General features: G+C 37.2%; 1 protein-coding gene across 3 annotated transcripts in view; it reads right to left on the bottom strand.

Moving 5' to 3' along the window:
• The window catches only part of VCAN (versican), a 112520-nt gene that overhangs the window by 74815 nt on the left and 13287 nt on the right, over nucleotides 1–24418 (bottom strand). For all 3 annotated transcript variants that reach the window (XM_033179208.1, XM_033179207.1, XM_033179206.1), the window contains exons 3-5: nucleotides 17905–18279; nucleotides 14608–14782; nucleotides 14396–14523 (exon numbers count right to left, since the gene is read on the bottom strand). In XM_033179208.1, the coding sequence (XP_033035099.1) occupies nucleotides 14396–14523; nucleotides 14608–14782; nucleotides 17905–18279 (678 nt within the window). The remainder of the gene's footprint in view (nucleotides 1–14395; nucleotides 14524–14607; nucleotides 14783–17904; nucleotides 18280–24418) is intronic.

The following is a 24418-nucleotide window of genomic DNA, read 5'->3' on the forward strand; positions in this document are numbered from 1 at the left end:
TTTCTGGTATGTCTCAACCTGTTTAAGATAGAAGCAAAGTGAGCAGACTGGGTACCCAGTCAGAAGTGAAGCAGGAGACAACAAAGCAAAGTATATATGATGCCAATTGCCTCCCAGGGTTATGTGAAAAACTGCACGTGAGCAAAAAGGGGAATGAGGCAGAGCGGGGAACTCTGATGAAGACTCTAAGACAGCAATTTAAGCTGAACATAGAAAAAGCTCATTACTTAAAAAGAAGCTCATTTTGTACAAAGTAAACCAAGGTATGGCAGATAACAACAGGCTTTCTCCTCAACAATAAATTCCAGGAATAAGTCTTTCAACCCCATATCTCACAAAAAAAATGCAGATTTTTAAACTAAACATTGTCTATTTCCACACTGAGAAAAGAAATGAAGATGTTAACATTTTCAAAGTTTCTATTGATCTATTTTCAGTCTTTAAATCCATAGTCAGGAATTATTTATAAGTCAAATTATATGTTGTAAACTATAGCACAGTGGAATGAAACTGGATAGAAATGAAGTCTGGGCCAGTAACAGAATTGTAAATCCAGGCTTGGTCCAAAAATGAATGGTCATAGAAGGATGCCTCCAAAGATAAAATCTAATGCCTAGAGGGAAAGTCAAATCAGGAACCCAAGGAATGGACAAAAGAGAAAGCCACTGATCACAGCAAACATGGGAAATCAGGCAAATCAAATAGGCAAGTTTGCTTAGTTGCTGTTTCTCAACATGATTTAATTGGCCCGGCTGTGTAAGCTCCTACCCAGAGGGTATCATAAAGCTACCTTTTTACCTCTGATGAGAATAATAAAAGTTCTTCCTGAGTTTTTAATCACAGTACAACCTTTAGAGTCAGACGGGGAATGCATAGCATTCAGTGAGAGAAAATGCCTATTTTATTAGCATAGAACTAGGTTGTGTTCTCTCTCTGCTCCTGGATACTTGTACCTGAAGAATTTAATGTACTTTTCGATTTACCAGATAGTTGCTCTCCTGGAAAACAAGCATCTTTTTTGTAGTTTGACAAGAAGCCTATTAATAAGTTCCAGGGATAGCCTCATCAAAGCAACTAAATTGATAGGACAATTATCAAAGTTGTAATTACAGCACAGATTTGGAACATGTTTCTAAATGTTGCCTGTCTATGAGAGAATGTTTTATTTTTCTCTAATTGAAAACAGTAAATAAAATGTCAAGTGATATGATTTGGCTGTGTCCCCACCCAAATCTCAACTTGAATTGTATCTCCCAGAATTCCCACATGTTGTAGAAGGGACCCAGGGGAAGGTAATTGAATAATGGAAGCCAGTCTTTCCTGTGCTATTCTCATGATAGTTAATAAGTCTCAAAAGATCTGATGTACACTGGCCCCATTCAGCCATGGTTTGAGTGGCTAGGGCACAGGGCACCAATTCCCCAATCTGCATACAGCATGGGGACCCTGGGCCTGGCCCATGAAATCACTTTTTCCTCATGTCAGGGGGTTTCTGCTTTTGCTTCTTCCTCATTTTCTCTTGCCACTGCCATGTAAGAAGTGCCTTTCACCTACCGCCAAGATTCAGAGGCCTCCCCAGCCATGTGGAACTATAAGTCTAATTAAACCTCTTTTTCTTCTCAGTTTCTGGTATGTCTTTATCAGTAGTGTAAAAATGAACTAATACAGTAAATTGGTACCAGTAGAGTGGGGTGTTGCTAAAAAGATACCTGAAAATGTGGAAGCAATTTTGGAACTGGGTAACAGGCATAGATTAGAACAGTTTGAAGGGCTCAGAAGAAGACAGAAAAATGTGGGAGAGTTTGGAACTTCCTAGAGGCTTGTTGAATGGCTTTGCCCAAAATGCTGATAGTGATATTGACAATAAGGTCCAGGCTGAGTTGGTCTCAGATGAAGATGAGGGACTTGGGGACTAGAGGAAAGGTAACTCTTGTTATGTTTTAGCAAAGAGACTGGTAGCATTTTGCCCCTGCCCTAGAGATTTGTGGAACTTTGAACTTGAAAAAGATGATTTAGGGTATGTGGCGGAAGAAATTTCTGAGCACCAAAGCACTCACGACGTGACTTGGGTTCTGTTAAAGGCATTCAGTTTTATTAGGGAAGCAGAGCAAAAAAGTTTTGAAAAATTGCAGCCTGACTATGCGATAGAAAAGAAAAACCCATTTTCTGGGGAGAAATTCAAGCCAGCTGCAGAAATTTGCATAAGTAGCAAGGAGCCTAACGTTAATCCCCAAGACCATGGATAAAATGTCTTCAGGCCATGTCAGAGACCTTCACAGCAGCCCCTCCCATCATGAGGAAAAAGTGGTTTCATGGGCCAGGCCCAGGGTCCCCATACTGTATGCAGATTGGGGAATTGGTGCCCTGTGCCCTAGCCACTCAAACCATGGCTGAATGGGGCCAGTGTACAGCTCAGGCTGTGGCTTCAGAGGGTGAAAGCCCCAAACCTTGGCAGCTTCCACATGGCGTTGAGCCTGTGGGTGCACAGAAGTCAAGAATTGAGGTTGTGGAACCTCCGCCTAGATTTCATAAGATGTATGGAAATGCCTAGATACCCGGGCAGAAGTTTGCTGCAGGGGTGGGGCCCCCAAGGAGAACCTCTGCTAGGGCAGTGCAGAGGGGAAATGTGGGGTTGGAGCCCCCAGATATAGTCCCTAAAGGGGCACTCCCTAGTGGAACTGTGAGAAGAGGGCCACCATCTTCCAGAACCCAGAATGGCAGACCCACTGACAGCTTCCACTGTGTGCCTGGAAAAGTCGCAGACACTCAATGCTAGCCCATGAAAGTAGCCAGGAGGGAGGCTGTACCCTGCAAAGCCACAGGGGCAGAGCTGCCTGAGACCATAAGAACTCACCTCTTGCATCAGCGTGACCTGGATGTGAGACCTGCAGTCAAAGGAGATCATTTTGGAGTTTTAAAATGTGACTGCCAGACTGGATTTTGGACTTGCATGGGCCCTGTAACTGCTTTGTTTTGGCCAATTTCTCCCATTTGAAATGGTTGTATTTACCCAATACCTGTACGCCCATTGTATCTAGGACATAACTAGTTTGCTTTTGATTTTACAGACTCATAGGCAGAAGGGGCTTGCCTTGTCTCAAATGAAACTTTGGACTGTGGACTTTTGGGTTAATGCTGAAATGAGTTAAGACTTTGGGGAACTGCTGGGAAGGCATGATTGGTTTTGAAATGTGAGGACATGAGATTTGGAGGGGCCAGGCGTGGAACGATATGGTTTGGCTGTATCCCCACCCAAATCTCAACTTGAATTGTGTCTCACAGAATTCCCACGTGTTGTGGGAGGGACCCAGGGGAGGTTATGGAATCATGGGGGTCAGTCTTCCCCATGCTATTCTTGTAATAGTTAATAAGTCTCACGAGATCTAATGGGTTTATCAGGGGTTTCTGCTTTTACTTCTTCCTTATTTTTTCTTGCTGCCACCATGTAAGAAGTGTCTTTCACCTCCCACCATGATTCTGAGTCCTCCCCAGCCATGTGGAACTGTAAGTCCAATTAAACCTCTTTTTCTTCCCAGTCTTGGGTATGTCTTTATCAGCAGCATGAAAATGGACTAATACATCAGGAAATATACCAAATATATTTTATATAAACAAAGTGATGCATTACCTAAGATGTCAGGTTTAAAGTAAGTTAAATTGTTATAAGAATTCATCAGGCCGAGCACAGTGGCTCATGCCTGTAATCCTAGCACTTTGGGAGGACAAGGTGGGTGGATAATCTGAGGTCAGGAGTTCGAGGCCAGACTGGCCAGCACTGTGAAACCCTGTCTCTACTAAAAATACAAAAATTAGCCAGGCATTGTGGTGCATGCCTGTAATCCTAGCTACTGGGGGGCTGAGGCAGGAAGATTGCTCGAACCCAGGAGGCAGAGGTTGCAGTGAGCTGAGATTGTGCCACTGAACTATAGCCTGGGCAACAGATAGAGACTCTATCTCAAAAAAAAAAAAAAATTCATCAAGGTATATACATATATATTCAGATTAGCGTACATATAAAATATGATATATAACAGAGCCTTTCATGCATAGGATAATTTGCATATTCATATGGAAAGCATATGCAGTACCTTAAGCCATAGTTTTCCAAAATTTCAAATTAAATACATATAGCTTTGACATATTCCTGTTATTTCAACTTTCCAGGGATGCCCTAGAAGAAACTGGGAGACATGTTGTAAGACTTTAATATCTGATGACATTCCACAAACTAAAGTTATCTTAATTGTGGGAATTAACGTCAGAAATTAAGAGAAAAAATACTCTAATTTGACCAATAGCTGCTACAAGACTTCCTAGAAAGTGGACCATGTATATTTTTTTCACAATTCTGTTTGCTAAGTGGAAAAGCTGCTTCTTGACTGACTCAAACATGACACATACTGAAATGGCAAGCAATGATGAAAACAAATCAAAACATTAAAAATGACCCAAAGTGTTCAAAAGCTAGTTTATACTCAGGAGTCACTCGACAATATGATTAAAGAGTCAGAGTCTAGAGTAAAACTGGGATAGGATCTTTCTCCCCCACTGACAATTCTTGCAATCACCAAGGTGAAAGGAGGACTTAATCACAGATAATTACACAGTTCTTTACTGGACTGCAGCAGATGGGCTGCTCTCTGTGGTAGTCAAAGCTGAGATCTCACCAGTTGTCTAGTAGAGTATATTTGCTGAGTGATGTGATACATGATTATGTTTCTTCTGTTCATTGGTGCTTATAGCTCTACTATACTGTACTATTTGGTCTGAAAATCAGTTCTTATAGACTAATTTATAATTTCCTTTTGGAAATTTGGGACCAGAACTCCCTGGTTTTTTGGTTTGTTGTTGTTGTTGTTGTTGTTTTACTATAAAAGTTCAAGATTTGTAAATGTTTTCACATTTCCTTGCTATCTGGGTCAAAATGGTATATAAGTAATAAATGGATGTAAAAGTAAATGGGATGAGTAAGCGGGAAGTAGTTACATGAAATGAGCTTCTAAATACCCATATGATAAAATCGCTAACAGAATATATCAAGTATCAAGGTAATATGAACAATTCAACAAAATGATTAGCTTTGAAGTGTTGGACTTTTAAGCTTTTTCAACACTTTCTTTTTCTTCTCTGTGTCTCTCTCTCTCTATCTCTCTGTCTATCTCTCTCTCTGTCGTATTTTGGTCTGTATTGATAAACATAAGATCAAAGCAGCAAAAACTAATGCTTATTATCCACTGAATCACAAAGTCCATCAGCTTCACATGGATTGGTTAACAGCTAATATATACTGCTATATAGTCTTTTAAGGGCTAACATTTGTAGATCATTTAAAAGCAAGTCAATTTCCTCTAAGATTTGATTATTTAACCTGCACAAAGGCCAATCTTCTGTTAACTGAGACAAGAAAACTCTAGGGCTGCCAAAATAACTTCATTTTAGACCCCACAGTTAGTGTTAGGCTGGTAATGTTTCTAATTTGGGAGTAATGAGACTAGAAAGGTAGGAGGGCCCCCTCCAAATTTCTCCCTTGTATTAGGCTAAAGTAGAGCATAATGTGGCTTAAAGCATAGTCTTTGAGTTTTAAAAATGTTAACCTGTAATTAATTATTAGAGTATTATCCATAGTCTACTATGATAGTCAGTTAATATTCTCTAAATCAGATTGTATTCATTTGAAAATGAATCTGCATATTTGCAAATGTGCTATTACACAAGATCTTACCTATGTCAATTTGAAGAAGTTAAAGATGCAGGAAGCCCCCACTAAAATGTAAACACATTTGTACGGTTTTCAGAATGTCTGGGCTCATTCTTTCCCATTGACAGAGCAGTAGGTTTTAATTAGAGTGAGAAAGAGGTTCTAAAAATTTCTGGGTTTCTGAGTCTTCAAAATATACAAAAGATTGAACGTGTTATTTGGTTTGACAGGCACAGAATGACCTCAGGTCAACACAGGAGGATCAGCCTAGTTTGGGTTTTTTTGGCTTTTCACAGCTGGGAGGTAAATGGCGACTGTATTTCCAAAGAAGTTCTTTTGATTCAGAACTCCAGGAGACCCTGACATCAAAACCTTAAAGCAAATGACTGTCACATGCTTCCAGGAGTTTATGTTAAGACCGTTCTACTTATGTAAAGTAAGATTATAAAATGAAAGAGAGTGTATAAAGAAAATCCTAAGGAATCCACTAAAAAACAACTAGAACTAAGAGGCAAGTTCAGCAAGGTTGCAAGATACAAAACCAATATATAAAAATCAATTGCATTTCTATACACTTGTAATAAACAATCAAAAAACAAAATTAAGAAAATTACATTTGCATTTGCATCAAAATAGTAAAATATGTACAAGTAAATTTAACAAAAGAACCGCAAAACTTATACTCTGCAAAGAACAAAATATTGTTGAATAAAATGAAAGACTATCTTTAAAAAAGCGAAAGATATCTGAGGTTCACAGATCAGAAGCCATAATATTGCTAAGAGGGCAATATACCCCAAGTTGATCTAGAGATGCATTGCAATCTATATCAGAATCCTAGCTGGCTTCTTTGCAGAAATTGACAAGCCAATTTTAAAATTCATGTAGGAACTCAAGAAATCCAGAATACTAAAACAATTTTGAAAAAGAAGAACACAGTTGGAGGCCTCACACTTTCCAATTTCAAAATTTACTACAAAGCAATTGTGATAAAGACATTGTGGTACTGGCATAAAGATAGACATAGATAATGGAATATAATTGAAAATCTAGAAATAAATCCATCTACCTATGGTCAATTGATTTTCAACCGGGTGCCAAAGTCATTAAATGGAGAAATAATTATCTTTTCAACAAATGGTGCTGCGACCACATCCAAAAGAATGAATTTGGACTCCAACCTCACACCATATACAAAAGCTAACTCCAAATGGATCAAAATAAAAGCAAAAGAGTTAAAACGTATAAATCTCTTAGAATAAAACACAGAGATAAATCTTCATGACTGGAGATTTGGGAATGTTTTCTTAGATATGACACCAAAAGCACAGAAATTTTCAAAATAGACAAATTGGACTTTTCATCTAAATTAAACACTTTTGTGCTTCAAAGGGCCTTATGAAGAAAGTAAAAAGACAACTCACTGAATCAGAAAAACTATTTGTAAATCATGTGCATGAGAAGACATGCAAATCTAGAATATACAAAGAGCACTCACAATTTAATAATAAAAAAAAACACAATTATAAGTGGGCAAAGTTTCAGAGTAGACATTTCTACCAAGAAGATTGATAAATAACTAGCAAGCACATAAAAAGATGTTGGAGCTCATTAGCCATCAGAGAAATACAATTTAAAACCACAGAGATACTACTTTACACTCATTAGGATGGCTACACAAAAGGTCAAATAATAGCAAGTGTTGACAAGACTGTGGAGGAATCAGGACCCTAATATACTGCTGATGAGAATGTAAAACGGTACAGCCACATTGAAAAACAGCCTAGAATTTCCTCAAAAAGTTAATAGTAGAGTTACCATTTGACCCAGCAATCCCAATCATTGTAATCCTATCTGTAATGCAATCATTGCTCAAATAAGAATTATGATTTTTTCTGATGAGATATCAGAGATTTGGGGGAGCTTTGAGGGTACTTTTTATCTTCTTGGCTTGCAAAACTGTCTGCTGCTCTACTGGGGAATCTTTGGTGGTCCTGTGAGTTTATGGCAGTAGAAGAAGAAAAAAAGGCATATCCAATCACTTAACCTGTCTGTGCCTCAGTTTCCTTACAGGCAAAGGTGAGATTTCTTTTAAAAAGTTCCTGACAAAGAGTTCATAAGATTTAAGTTAAAGAATACTCCAACCATACAGTAGATGTTTTCCTTCCTCATTCTACTCATGAAGCTACCTCACAGTCAATCTTACTGAAGTCACTATACTGAATAAGGACATCATCTTCCAGAGGTGCTCCCCCCATGCTGTGCTTAATTGCTTTCCTCTTTGGCTCTTAGGTAGACTGTTCAAACACTGTACACAGAAGCAACTCCAAGGAAGGTGTGTTAATCTCCAAAGTCTATATAGGAAGCTACAGAGCATAAAAAGTTTTCAGCATCTTCTAGGCCCAACTGCAACAAATGTGAAGAGATTCTGAAATAAAGAATCACTATTTTAACCATCAGCTGAATCATAGTGTGCAAGAGGATCTTCAAGCTGATATGCGGCTTTTTAACTGAATAAACCCAGTAAGGACACAAATCACTAATTCTTAAATAACCTCCATCAGTGAAGTATTCTGTGGATTACATACTGTAAATCTCATTAAAATTAACAGGCAATCTGAGAATCTATAGGAAAGAAATTACACAATTTTCAGATTTGATATCTGATTTTGGTTCATCCAAAACCTCTAAAAAGCTAGAACTAACCCTGCTCTAAGACCTACTTGATGATGTTTATCTAAATGCTTAGATTTTCATATCTAAAGGAGCTCATAAAGTAACGAAAATGCAAAAGTTGTTTTTGGTTCTAGGTGAGTCACAAGAATGATATGGAGGCATTAGGTAAGTCACAGAGGTGATAAAGCCATCCTGGACTTTGACATCAGGAAACAGTAAAAATAATAACCTATAATTGATGAATAGGTATTAATACAAGAAAAGCAATCCCAGAGAGGACAATTTGCTGGGAAGGAATGGAAGGCAAGGAAAATAAATTATCATGAGAGGCCAGAAAAGAGTGTCTCTGGGAAGGAGTAATTTCTAAGAGACATCAAAGAAAAGAGTGAGAGGAGAAATACGAAGAGGAAAAAATAGTATCATGGTGATTAAATAATGGTAAAAAGTAGATCTTTCTGAATTTGGTAAATAAAGCAAAGCATTTTTTCAAGTGTTATAGATAAATGGCAAGGTGGTGGTGGAAGGCAGTTTCCAGAAGAGACAAAGATTGGAAAAATACTGCAATCCACCAACTATTTGTTGGATAACTATTATGTGTCTGTGATTGGAACAGGCTCTTGATTGCAGTTGGGAAAGATAAAGAAGTTTACGGTCTTATCTCTACTAGAGCTTACAATAATTTTGCTGAAATAAAACAAACATATAACATTTTATATTTTATGAACACAAAGAAACCAGAAAGCAATTAAGCAATAAATCACATGGAACTAACTCTAAGTAAAGTAGAAGTTCAGAGTCAAGAAATCAGTGTGAGCTGCAATAGCCAAAAGGGGGATCCTGGAAGCAGGAAGTCTTCAAGCACAGGCGAAATCACAATGTTGAAGGGATGACGGGTGTGTGTTCCCTGAGAGGAACAGAGCAGACTTGCAAGCAGGAGCAAGCAAAGAGTCTGTGAAGGGCAAGATGCACATGTGTGGGATCACACTAAAGAGTGTGGGAACCAAGGGTGAATAGATTGCAGTAGAGCAGGTCTAGGCTTTGAAGACCAGGCAGAGTATATGCTTGTGGATGAAGCCAACAAAACCAACGCACAACGTTAACTAGGAGAATTACATGGCAATGATGTTTAAGTGTTTTGATGGTAGTAAAACAGATCCCCCGAAGTACTCTTAAAGTGATGGGGACTATATGTGACAACCAAAACCAAAAATGAAACTCAAAAGTGATTCACAAACTAGAAATATGGGTATGAAATTCAGAAGAGAATTCGGTGGCTAAACATGCAAAACTAGAAATTAACATCTTCATTGTTCACTTATTAGTTCTTTTGGTATTCTTTCATGCCCCATATGTCCCACAAGACTTTTGGCTTACAATTTATGCATAAGAGAACAAAAATGAAATTAAACAAACTAATAAGAAAATTAAAGCAATAAAAAAATCAGGAAGCTGGTAGGATACTGATGGAGCCTGGAGAAGTGTGAAACTATCCAGAAAGCAATTGTAAAGTAAGGTGAGTAGGGAGGCATTAATGGTTTAGAAGTTAATTCATTAATTCACTCATTTATTCAGCTCTACCTGTGGAGCACCTACTATATGCTAAGGAAATATTGGGCATACAAAAATGAACTCGTATGTTTCCTTCTTTCCCCAAATCCACAGTTTAGTAGGAGAGAAAGAAGTATAAGCAAATATTTGCAAGAGGGTAATTATAGTCATACATTCAAGGTTCAGAGATGATAAAGATGACAAGAATCAACCAGGTCTTCAGGAGGGAATATGAGATGAAAGAGAGTGCCCACAGTATAGGCCTGTCAAAGTGCTGGGAAGTTTGTGTAAAAAACCAGGGAATTGGAATAGTAGGGTAGTAGTTAACCCAGGCGAAGTAAATACCAAAAGGCAGGGCTATATAGAAAATGCAGGCCATAAGAGGATAGGCCTATGTCATGAGGGAAAGAAGATCCTGAACCAATCATTTGTCAGGTCTGGGGACAAGACTGGAAGTATTGACTCATTTGCAAGGAAACTAATTGGGTCAACAATGAAAGAAGGTAGTAGGACCTCATCTGCAATCCTCCAATTTATCTGCGGGGTAAATTAAATGCCTAAAAAAGAAACTTATTTTTTAAAGTACCTGCTACCATCAGGAAACCAAATAAATAGTCAGTCTATTAATTTCATTCTTAAATAATTCTGATCCTTTTTAAAATAATTCCGAGCCATTTAATCATCTCAACTCTACCTTAAAACCCTCCCAATGTTTTCCAAATCTGTCTTACTGGGAAACAAAGATTAAAATTCCTAATAAGGATTATTTTGTGGATCTTAATTTCTAGATTCCCATTTAAAAATTTTAATTCCATTAATTTCTTAGTAACAGCATTCTATTACTGATTGAATCATGTCTAATAAGCCTTCATAATTTCCAGACCATTTCTAAGAACACAAGCTGATATTTAAATGTTTACTAGTGAATATAGCTAATGTAATTACTCTTTAACATGTAATATGTTATTTTGAAAAGCAGAATTAAGTATTCATTGAATATGCATAACTGTTATAATCACCACCTTAGGAAAAGGACTCTACTAGATTTTTCTCCCAAAACTGGCAGGATTTAATTTAGTGCAATTATTTAAATTTTATAGAGAAACACATATGTCAGGAAAATATGACATTATAAAACAAGAAAGAGAAAAAACAGGTCAACATTCTGTCAACTATATATCTTTCACCATAAATAATTAAATTAAAACAGAAAATTAATTGCCTTTTTGAGCAAGGTTTCATTTTATACTTAATTGGCTTTTTCATCAGACCATCTGGGATATACGGCTTCTGATCTAAATTAATTGCACCTTGGTTCATAACTCCTGTGTGTGTGTGTTCCATCACATGCATTCTGAATACATCAAATCTTTTACTGTCCCACCATTTCTCATACACACACACTTGGCTCCCGCAAATACAATAAAATATAGGTGGGAATTATTTGACTCATGAATTTAGCAATGCCTCTTACAAGGAATCTTGACTCACCTTCAAATAATCTTTTATCAACATGGTAATTGAAGTACCAAATGTAATTTTATGTCGTCAACTTTCCACAAGAATTTTGTATTAATTCACAGATTAGCCAATGGTCTTTACTTCAAAAGGGAAGACATATACTTCAGTTAAGAAATGAAAGAAGCCTTACAAGAACGATTTTGTGATCTTCCTCTTACCTCATCAGCCATAAAAGTTACCTTTTACCCCCATTCCTGCTCACTTTCAAGCCAAGAAAGAAAAGAGCAGTGTCCAAAGATTTGATACTTAGTCCAAGAGTCAATAAACAAGGAGGAAAAAAATGTCAGGAACAATGTTATTGTAAACATGCTGAATATCCTCCAGATCTGTCAAGTTTCTTCTATGAAACAAATAAATGCCTTGTTACTTTGCTGACACAAATTTCAGCCAGTGCTTGAATTAATATTTGAACTGACTCTCTTCTATTTCTCTTCCAATTTTTACATATTAAAACAAAAAGATTAAAATTCTGTTGATAAGACCCTAAATAAAGTTATGCTATATTCCACATTATAAGTTTTCAGTTACCAAATATGTAGATTTATCCAAAATAACTTTATAAAATACAGTTTGGTTACATTGGGACATAAACCGGCTTCCTTAGAAGTGACTGTGTTTATGGAACTGGGAGAGGATGTCTATAAGACTAGTAAGTCCTTCGTCATGGGAGATATACATTCATCCTCAGAGCTCCTCTTCTGACAGAGTCCAGTTCCTGAACACTGGTTATGATACTATGAGCAGATTGTGGGGAGCCATCATTCAATGAAGACAGTGTGACTAGGAAATCCCTGGAAGGACTCCCACCATCAAGACTTGTCAAAAGTTCTTCAAACAGTACTTGCAGAGGCCCTGAAATTTCTGGGACTTCTATAAAATCCCTCTCTGGGCTTGAAAAAATCATTTTGAATTGGGGCAGTCTATAGCCTTAGAGAGCTAAGAGCCGATAGTACCTCTATCAGAGTAACCTGAAAAACATACACACGGGAGTTCTCTAGAGCTCTCTGGCTGGTGGCTTCATGGGTACATAAGCCTGTCTTCCCACCAAGGGATCTGGCTTGGGATGCTTATTCATATTGGAATCAGGCCATGAAAGCCCACCATTTAAATAATATTTGGTAAAGATCTTTTAGGCTAATTAGATCTTACATATACTTTTGCAAAATCTACCTCTGGATCATTTCTAGTATTACTAGCATTTCAGATATTGTTTATAACTATCACCCTTGCAGATACTACACTAAGTTAAGACAATAGTGGTACAAATTCCCACCTTACCAAAATAGCAGCAGCCCAATTTATTTCCTAGATTATTTAATCAGATTCTCCTACCAACTATCTTCTATTATATTTTTTAAGTCAATTAAAATAAAGGCAAGAGAAAAGCTGTAGTTTTATATATTTCAACCATAGCTTGGATGTTATGTTTTCTTATATACAAAAATAAAATTTGCTCACATCTGCACTTTTGGTTTAGAAAATACATCTGGCAATCTTCAGTGATAGTGAAAATAAGAATGCTAAGATACTACAGAACTATACCTAAGCACCCTTTTTGAAAGCAGGCCTTCTGATGCAAATTTAGTCAAGACATTAGGAAAATATCGGCTGCTTATATTCTAGCTTTCAGGCTCTCAGGTTGCTTATTCAATTCACAGAATCAGGGAATCACAGAAATTTAAGGTTGAAAGAGACCACAGAAATTATCTAGTCCAGCCTCCTCATTTTAAACATAAGAAAATTCAGATCATTCTTTTTATGTGCACCTAGTCAAAATTAAAAGTATAATTTAATTTAACACTATTATCTATACCTTTAGGATTCTAATAATAGCTGTAAATACAAATGAAAATAAAAAGTTGTAGAAACTTCTATTCCATGTGCCTTTATTTATTTACGTATTTGTTGAGACAAGGTCTCACTCTGTCACCCAGGCTGGAGTGCAGTGGCACAATCTCAGCTCTCTACAGCCTCCACCTCCTGGCTCGAGTAAGCCTCCTACCTCAGCCCTCCTGTCCCCCACCCACTTCTTCCACTCCCTGAGTAACTGTGACTACAGGCACATGCCACCACACCTAGCTAAGTTTTGGTATTTTGTAGAGACATGGTTTCACCATGTTACCCAGGCTGGTCTCAAACTCCTGAACTCAAGCTGTCTTCCCACCTAGCCCTCCCAAAGTGCTGGGATTACAGGCGTGAGCCACTATGCCCGCCGCCCTGCGCCTTTATCATAAAGCTGCACCATGCTCTTTAGATAATGTCAGTACTATTGAACTCAAATTTGTCTCTAAGAATCTAACTCAGGCAACGGAGAAAAGACAGTGCCAAAATCAGACTGTAAGCAACTTAAAAGGAAGGGCTATATCTTAACTGACTCCATATCTCTAACAACTAGCAGAGTACCTATAAAAATCACAGTAAGTGATTTTTTATGTGTTAACTGGTTTAATGTATTGATTGGTTGAATGAAGGAAGGATTGCTCTGAATATTAGTGTAACAAAATAAACAGGAAGTGAAACTTGAAAATTCCTGCTGGGCTAGTTTACAGAGTTATTTAGTTAGCTCTGGGGTGTTTATCAGTACTTGGATTCACCGTGGATTGTCTTCACACGATTTTTATCTTATGCTCTCACCAGAATAGGTACCACCCTTACAGCTTTCTATTCTCAATGCTCTAAAAGTGTATTGGAAACAGTCCAAGAGCAGCATGACTGTAAGAAAACCTGCCATTAACTGAAGACATTTCTAACCTGCATAACCATTTACATACTCCTCCTTCCCTTTCCACTTTAATTTCGGCTTATTTTACCACAAAATCATACAGTCGTATAAACAAAATGCCACCGTTTGGAATCCAAACAAGCACAAAGAATTGCTCTATTCCAATGCACTTCTGGTCTTCCCTCAGTTTTCTCAGTTCATACAAAGATACAGAAACTCAAACATCTTACCATCCAGATGATCCACATAGCAATACACATCGTAAGTTTCCTGGGGAGAACGGAATCCATAGGTCCTAACTCCTGCCTTTCCCATCATATCTCCATAACAGCCTACTCGGGGAGCCCGGATGGGATATCTGGGGAAATAAATGACTAGTTAGTGGCACTTTCTTCTCACTCTCAAGTTAATAATGAAGGCCTGTGGCCCCCAGACGTCTTACCTGACAGTCTGATCAGCCAGCCAGCCTGCGTCACACTGCTCAAATCCATCTTCATAGGCGGCAAAGAGCTGCTCTGGAGTTGCTATGACCGCCCCAACATCCAAACAAGCCTTCTGAGCAGCCTCAAAATTCAGTGTGTACCTGCTGGTTGACGCCCTGTAGTGAAACACAACCCCTGCAAAGACAACAGCAAACAATTGCCAGCCTGTTCAAATCTCCCACTGCACTGTGCAAAATTTCTCATTGGAGCAATGTATCAACTTAGTTGGATACACAGTAATAATATCATAATAATCATTTACTTTTACTTTATGCAGCATTATGCAAAATCATGTTGATTTGAGGGACTCCAAAAATGCCATTCATCTAGACATCCCATTCTGCTGCATCAGAACATTTCCTAGCAGATCTCCTAGATCCAAGAAAGAGATTTAAGTCACTGAATCCCAATAGTTGTCCTGATTGCAGGCAGTATTCAGTCTATCATGGGAACACCAGATACCTAAAGGGAGTAGATTCTGCAGAAGATACAAAGACCTAAGGGGACCACAAGATCAACTTCTACTTCAGGACTTTATCCAGGGTCAACCCAATGTTTATGCATGAAACACTCACCTGTCTCATAAAAATATTCACTATCACCACTTCCTCCAAATATAAAACACTGAGATATTTACCTTCAGAGACGATGTACCAGAGTGGGAAAGGCACTGGACTATTTATGAGTGAGAAGACTTGTTCCAATCCCTAATTTGCTCCTTACTTTTATACAAGTCAGTTTCTCTGAGCTTTAATTTCCTGTCCCATAAGATGGAACTAAAAATATGTATGTTACTTGATTGGTGTGAAGGTCAAATTAGGTAAAGGATTTTCAAATGTTGAGTAGACCACCATGTATCATTCAAATGTTTATCATATTCTTTACCTGACCAGCATAATGTAGGGTCTCTGCTATGACAGATAACACATATATTTTTTATCCAAAGAAAGCCTGAAATAAATTATCAAATTCTTCCTAGTAGAAGCTCCTGATACTTGCCTCAAATTCCACTTTGTTGTATTTTAGGGGTTGTATAAACTAGTGGTTCTGAATTGTGCTCCAGGGCTCAAGAAATTTTCAAAGGGATGAGGATAGAGCAAGCAAGGGGGTGGAGCTCTGGATCCTCTCTTCCCATGTCAACAAGAGTCTCTCCATTTTTAGCTGGAGTAAATATGATGACTCATTTCTGCAAGACATCAAAGTGGATTGAACTAATGTGCCAGAGAAGTCACTGAAAAATAGAAACTGAGGCAACCAGGTCTTATGAATGAGATTTTATTAAGAGTCATCCCACTTAAGAACACTTTTTGTTGTTGTTATTTGGAATAAACTGTGGTTTCCAAGATACATGCCACTCTTCTTATCCCTAGTAATTTCCTGGGATTGACAACAGTTTATCTTCTGCAGCCTGACTTCTAGCTATAAGACTGTCTCCCACGTGTTCATCCTTCTGTCATCAGATCGTCTCTGTCTTCCAAGTTATATTACTACAGTAATATAACTACAGGGGAAAAGACTACCCATCTCATAGATAAGTACCTCAGATCAGTGCCAACACAAAAAGATCTGCACAGGCAATAACTAGATGCAATGACAACTAGCATTCATTTTCTCATTTCTGATATTTTATGACTCAAAAAGGAGATTTTCCCAATAAATAAATAAATAATTAAATAAATAATCAAATGGCAATTTGTACCTTCATAGAACCTCTCTAAAATTGCCAGGAAATACATATGGTGCTATCTGGTGAATATAAGAGATAGCTTAAAATGATCTCTAAGGCTTAAGCAAGAATTTGAATAGATTTAGATTAGTTTAATGTTGATCAAAGCTTCAAATAGTCTTCTTGGTAATTAAAAATCTTCCATGTGCACTGAAGATTGGCAGTAAAGGGGCACAAAGAGGCCTCCTCGACCAAGGCAGGGAACTTCAATCTGTATAAGTATCTGCAGTTGCTGGAATAATTTGAAGACCCCATGGAGCTAAGGAGATTAAGTGGAGGATTTTCATTGTTTCAGAGGGGCAAGGGGCAAATCCACTGCTAATTCTTTAATGATGAAAAATTGTAAGAAGTTGTTAAACTCCTTTGGGGATTTTAAAAAGTGATATGTAAACAGAAGAGCGCGAGAGAGAGAAATCACAGTAGTGAGGCTAATGGAAATAAATGATAAAAAGGTTAGAAGAACCCAGGATACTTAGTGGATGCCTAGACAACGTAAAAATAGATTTATAGAAGGAAGCAATAGAATTTGAATATAAAAGAGTATTCAGGAAGTTAATGTGTTGCATCTGAAATTCAAAGTATTTCCTTTTGGCTACACAAGAAAGACTTTTAATAAAACCCTTTGTATATATTTCTGAAAGGTAAATATTTTATAGGGAAATGGAGGATTGGAAGAAAATCTGTTCCATCATGTCTGGGTATTAGAATTTTGCTTAATAACTTGCCAAAATATTACGCTTCCAAGAGCTACAGCATTATGTGTGTACCCAATTAAAGCAATTTTTCTTTGCTTTGTCTCCCAACTTAAATTCAAATGACATATAAACCACCCCTGAAAAGAGGGTGAAACTAAAATGTCTCACTGCAATACTTAATGGATAACAACTAGGATATTAATCTTAAAAAATATACTAAATTTCTGTTTGATCAAATTCAAATATTTAGTAAGTCTTGGCCTTTTTAAGACTCTGATATGTACCATGGTTTTTATTAAATACCTTATTTCTTCAATGTAAGTTAAGATAGAATTTCTTAAAAGCAAACTCAAATAGTTTAATAATCATATTAAGAGAGAAAAAAGGGGGAAAGGGTTTTCATGTATATATGTATATGTATGTACATATATGTACGTATGTGTATATGTGTATATGTATGTACATGTGCATACACACATAGGTAATAATTTTTAAAATGTAGATTTGCCTTTAGAGTCTTGAAAAAGAATCACTGATAAGACTCAACGCTGAAGTAATGATTATTAAATTATGTGTCATGCCTTGAAGTATTCGTTATTTTCAGTAAACAATACTTTCCTTCATGGAATCAATGAAGCGGTTGCCAAAAATGGACCTGCCTTGACCTTTGAATGAATACCAGTTCATTTTTGGTGAAAGACATGGACTATTGAATTGATGGGTGTTTTTCCACTCGTTCAAACCCCAAACAACAGTTACTTCTGAGTGCTATTTCACAATGCTTCTGAACCAGGTGTCATGTTATACTACCTTCTTGCAGATACTAAAAGCCTTACCATCCACAGCCAGTGACACTGTGTCTTGCGTGTCATCAATCCCGTACATGACGTCACAGCGGTAGAGGCCCGCATCACTTGCCAGCAGCTTGACCACGGTGAGGGAGGCATCGCCCACGGCCTCGGGATGTGTGGGCACAGACACTCTCCCTTTGTAGTCCTGACCAATCTTGATATTTCCATTTTGGGCCACAAGGACAGTAGTCTCTTTCAAATCTTTTCCATTTTTGTCCACTTCAATCTTAGACCATTTGATGCGGAGAAATTCACTGGTGTTGTAACTGGGTGGCAAAGTAGGCAGGGTTGAAAAATGGCAAGGTAGGCTGACTTTTCCAGAGAGGGAGCCCCTCACAGGTGGGCTTTTTCCCATTTTGACTAGAGGAAAGAGAAAATACCAAATTAACAATCTTAAAAAACCCAAACTGAATCTATTCAATATGTGAATGAATAAGCAGCCCTTATAATAGTTTGGTTACATCTTCAACATGTGAAATAATTAGAATGGCTTTATATAAAGAGAATAGCATACAATTTCAATGATGTCTTACAACAACAGGGATTAATAATGCTCATTTCTATGTACGTCGCATCATTCATTTTAAAATATTTTTAACTTAGTGTTTAACATGAACAAAATAAGCGATAAAATAAGGCAAGCATAAGAGGTCAAGCAATTAAGGGCAATGAAGGGCAGACTAGAATCCGTAGGGCAGGTTTAAAGGACTGGACCAACATTAAGAAGAGCAGCTGAAAGATGAAAATTATGTCTACAGGTCAAAAGACAAAAAATGTTTGTTATGATAACTGCCACATTACCTTAGAGAAAATGAAAACAAAATTCAAAGATGAAGTCAAAATAAAAAATGCTTCATAGGACTGGAACCAGGGAAAGTCTAACATTTGAAGGATGCTCTTGGGTCCTGTGTTGGAACCAAAGGCTTTCATAATTATAACAAATCCAGCTACCATCACTTTGCAGTGAGACATTACCTTCAATTATACAGTGGGGAAAGGTTGGTTTCTGTTCACCTAACCCTCCTAAAATATTTATCTGCAGAATGTCCTTCTGCTTAAACTCTTAAACTTTTAATGATAAAGAATATATTGACTACAGTTTAACACCATTACATGCAAAATAAATGTTCTTTCACTCTTAGAAGAATCCATCCCTTTCTCTCCCACTCTCCTCTCTATCTTCCAGCCTCTATTAATTAAGCTAGACAATATGTTAGTAATAATGGAAGTTGTTGATAATGCACAAACAATGCTCACTTCATGAAAATATGGTCAACAAGTTAATAGTAGCCTCTAGATGAAATGAAATAATTATTTTTAACCAACGAAATGATGTATATCTAACACTCTGCTAGTGGTCAAACATATCGGAAACACACATCTCAACATGGGCATGCATTGGAAATGATATCACTCTCAATGTAAACACTGTGGATTCTCAATGTAAACACAGTTGGAGAAAAGCATTTTGAAAATTGCAAGAAGATACTATGGAGATATTATACCCTTTAAGAAAAAAAAATTCTGTTGCTAAAGATTAAAATTTTAACCTAAAAGAAGATTGGCCTATAAAATATTTCATGTGATGCAAATGAATCCAAAATAATTAATACAGTATCATATTTAATGTACTTACAATATAAATCATTAATTTATTTCAAATGTATAATAACCATTGTTATCATGTATTTATTATTTTATTAATCTACATATAGCTTATCCAAAGCAGACTTAAGGCACTTAATGAAATTAAATAAAAACAAAGTGAAGTGTGCTATTAGCTGTAGTAAATTATCATTTGAAATATTGCTAAAACTATTAGCATTTTGGACTATAATTACAAGGGAATAATTCCACTTTTAATGGCCTCCTTGGCTTACAAAGTAAATTTTCTAACTTAGCTCAACTGTAAAGTAAAACTGGTCCAATTCCTTACTAAGGATGCTCCACTGAGAGGAAGGATAAGCTCCCAGATGGCTGCTGAGAGACCTGAGTCAGAACACATGTCTCCTGACACCTAATTAAGGAATCTTTTAGCTCTGGTGTGCTTCCTCTGCCCCTAAATTAAGCAAAAGAAGTGTTCATTTCAGTTCCTTTTCAAAGTCCAGATGCTTCTTATTTCTATAAGTATTTAATTACTATCTGAACTGAAATCTTTTAGTAATTTCATGATCTTTTTAATAAATCCATAAGGTTCACAGAGGACTCTCTGAAAGTACCTTCTACCTATTTCATATTCCTTTAATTTGGACCTAATTAGGGAGATGATGATAACACAAAGATATGGTTCTGAGAAGAGAAAGGGTGAGAATTTTGTGATCTAAAAATCTCCAAATTTATATTCACCATATGTTCTAGAAAATCTCATATTCCTTCCTGAAGAATTATTTACATGACTAACTTTGCCACAAATAAAGTACTATTTTTAAATGGAAAAATAAACAGCTTTATCATCAACTTCAATTATGGTATGAATTTTGAAACTCTTTATCGTGTCCTTTAAAATTAGTTTAAAATAAATGTCTTCCAATTCTTCAATATTTCTTACCAAATTATATTTATCTTCACAATTTTAAGTATACAGGGGCAGACATAAGATTCAACCCAATCTATCCAATAGGGAGGTTTCTGAAACATAGAGCATTGCTAAACAGCTGTGCTGTAAAGAAAAGGTATGTTGGAACAAAATAGTGTTAAAAAGCAATTTCCCAAGGGCTGTTTATTGTTCTAGATGTTTATATACATAAGAAAATTAAAAGCTTTGGTTGGATATAAATAATATACTCATGTGAATACAATCTTAACAAGATTAACAAAAAGCTGTGTGGTCAAATCTTTTGTGTATTAAATCTCCGGTCTTAATGCACTGGGTCACAAAAATGAAATTCACTAAATCTAAATATTTTAAGAAAGAAATTCAGTAGTTCAGAGTATAACGTTTACAGAGTATGCATGTTTAAAAGAAATCTGCTACCTGCAGGAATTTGTCTGAAACGCTGACAATTCAAGTAATAAAAATGAATCCTAACAAAACGTTGGCTGTTACCGATGGTTTGTGGTCCAAATGAGTACAGTAAGGGAGAAATCACTAAATAATGAATAACCAACTACTCCTCATTCTCTGTCAGTAGATTCCTTAAAGTAAAGATGATGTAAATTCCATCTGCACAGTTTGAGCAAACACACACCCACAGATCCTGGCCAAATAAATGTCAGATTGAGAATATGGGAATTTATCACCCTTTCAAGTGACAAATATCACTATCTAATTCATTCACTTATTCATGACTGTGCATGACTGTTTCCTACTATAAGGGGAACATCAAAATAACTAGGCCAATGGTAGATAATCAACGATTAGGACAGTTTATAAGATAATATAATGTGTATTGTTAAAGGAAATAGTTCTTCCCGGGTTAAAATAAAGCCCATAATAGACAAGGTGTTCATTTATGTTAGTCATTGACCTCGTCAGTGACTGGGAATAAACAGAAAAAACCTTAAGATGAAAGTACTTGTCTTGACTCAACAACCAGTTACTACTGTGTTTTCCACTATAAATCCAGAATATCTGTTTTACATGGATCGTATATTTGCAACTTTCACCTCTCATATAAAATAATTCTCCTGAAATTAGTCCCAAACTAATTACATCTAATAACAGTGATCATGGATTTACAAAGAATAGGTACAGACATGCAGAAATTACTCAATGTTGTTGGCTATCAAAATTATTTTTGTAAACACTGTAAAGGAGCTACACCCCAAGTTGTTTTTTGTTGCGTGAGTTCTTTCTTTAAGTGGAAAGTCTAAATTTCAGACGAGGGATGGTCACCTACTACTTTCCCTGTAAATTCCCTTCCAATATTGCCCATCCAAATGCCACTCTCCTTTTCATATCCTTTTCTCTATCTTCACTGGTTGCTGTTGTCCTTTCCTCTCTGTGACCTTCACCTTCACCTCCCAAAAACTTTGAGGAAGACAACTCTTAGGCTTCACCATCTGATTAGTGTGTCTTCGTGATCCAATTGGTGGAGCCTAGACTCTAAACACCATCCGGGTGATCCACTGTGGCATTTATTTATTTATTCACTCATTTTGTCAACACACAAAATGACTAAGTGCTGTCAGTGTGTCAGGCACTCTGTTAGAAGATGAAAGGCCTTTTTGCAGCTTACGGTAGTCTACTTGGGAAGAAAAGCAATTACTTATCCCAACAGCATGGTAGATGTTATTATATCTGTAACAGCACAGGAGACGAGGGGAACATGGAGGAGGAATTTATTTATTTATTTATTTACTAGTTATTGAAATAGGGTCTTGGTTTGACGCCCAGACTGGAGTGCAGTGGTGCGATCAGGGCTCACAGGAGCCTCGACCTCCTGTGATCAACAATTCTTCTGCCTCAGCCTTCCCAGTAGCTGGAATTACAGGTCCAAGCCATCACGCTCGGCTAATTTTTTTAAATTTTTGTAGAGATGGGATCTCACTATGTTGCCCAGACTGCTCTTGAACTCCTGGGCTCAATCTTTCTTCCGACTGTGGCCTCCCACAGTGCTGGGATTATAGGCATGATCCACTGCACCCAGCCAAGGGGGAGCTTTTAAATTGGCTAGAAAGGGGAATCCGGAGGCGAAAAGGAGAAAGAGAGCCATCCCAGGAGTCAATTTATCCTTGACTCCTCTCATGCCCTCCCTACACTCCTCATCCAATCCATCAGTGGGTCTGACTCCTCCATCTCCACATATCCAATTCACTTCTCTTCATCTCTACTGCTACATGATCTAAACTACCCCCCTCCCCCCATGTCATGTACAGGCTACCACAATAACCTCCTAAATGATATCTCTGCTGCTACTCTTGCTCTCCTACAATCAAATCTGCATAGATTATCAAAAATTAAATTTGTAAAACATTCATCATCTCACGTCTTTCTTTGCTGAAACCCTTCAATGCTTCCTACTGCACTTGGAATAAAATCTACACTTTTTTTTTTTTTTTTTTTGACAAGGAGTTTAGCTCTTGTTGCTCAGGCTAGAGAGAAATGATGCGATCTCGGCTCACCACAACCTCTGCCTCCCGGGTTCAAACGATTCTCCTGCTTCAGCCTCCTGAGTAGAAAATCTAGACTTTTTTAAAGTCTACAATGTTCCATATAGATAAGAAGTATAACATGGTGGTAAAGAGCACACACTCCCATGAACTGGTTCATCTCCAAGATTTGCTTCTTACTGGGTATGGGCCTTCGAGCAAGCTGCTTAGTCTCTCTTGGTACCACAGTTTCCTCAATAGAATACATGGGTGTGGATGTTTCAGTGAGTTAATGCTAAGCACTTAAAACAGTTCCTGGATCATAGGGAGTTCTATTCAAGTGTTGGGTGTTATTATTATTTAGATGAGCTGTTTTCTGCTAATCTCTCTGTTCATATCTCCTACTTTCCCCTTGATCACTGCTCTTCAACTATAGTGACATTTCTGCTATTCAAACACACTGTGTTTCTTCCTAATTTACAGACAGGTCTTGACAGGCTGGTTCCTCGTCATCATTCTCATCTCACTTTAAATGTCACTTTCTCAAGGAGGTCTTATCAACTTCCTCCAACTCAGGCCACTCTCTATGATGTCACTCTGTTTTATGTTCATCAATTTGAAAGTACCTGGATTATTTGTTTACTAGTTTATTGCTGGTCTCCTATAACTAGAGAAGTAAGTTTAATGAAAGATAGGTCAATTTTGAGTCCTCCATGGGTATATTCCTGGACGCCCAGAATAATATCTGGCACAAAGAAGGTATTCAAAAAATATCATCAATGGGTGAACAAATGAATGGGTGAGTGGGAGAAATGGATGGATGGATGAATGGAAGGATGGATGGATGGATGGATGGATGGATGGATGGATAGATGTTGATAAGCGAACAGATGGAAAGACTTTGGACAGATGAATGGATGGCTGGAGGTATGGATGGATGAATACATAGATGATGGATGGATGGATGGGTAAATAAATAGATGGATGATAGATAGAGTGATACTTAAACTTTTGCAAAAGGAATTCATCTGGAGAACCATAAAAGGTGAGTCTGACACATAATATAAGTGTGAGGAGGAAATGGAATCTGAGTCTGGAGAGGTACATTAGACAGATAGAAGCAGATGAGTGAAACTCTTGGATAGTATCTTTCTTCAAATTCCTTGATATATCACCTTGAATATATTAAATAATAAACTTGGAATTGTAGAACGCTCATTGGAAGAATATAAAATTTCAAATTAAAAAACTAGGGCATAAGCATATCCAACTGCTTTTTTAAAAAGGAAAAGAAAGGGAAGTAAGGGCAAAAACATGGCTGTCAGCTTTCTCGTTATCTTCTCAATTCTTTTCAAATTCTAGCCCACTGGGTGTTTAATAGTGTTTCTTTTTTTGCATAGGAAAGTTTTTGATAAATAGTGTTAGAATTTTAAAATATGCCCGATACCATATATGAGGGTTTTTGCAA

The sequence above is a fragment of the Trachypithecus francoisi genome, unplaced genomic scaffold, assembly GCF_009764315.1.
Source record: "Trachypithecus francoisi isolate TF-2019V2 unplaced genomic scaffold, Tfra_2.0 Lachesis_group2, whole genome shotgun sequence".
Lineage (NCBI taxonomy): Eukaryota > Metazoa > Chordata > Mammalia > Primates > Cercopithecidae > Trachypithecus > Trachypithecus francoisi.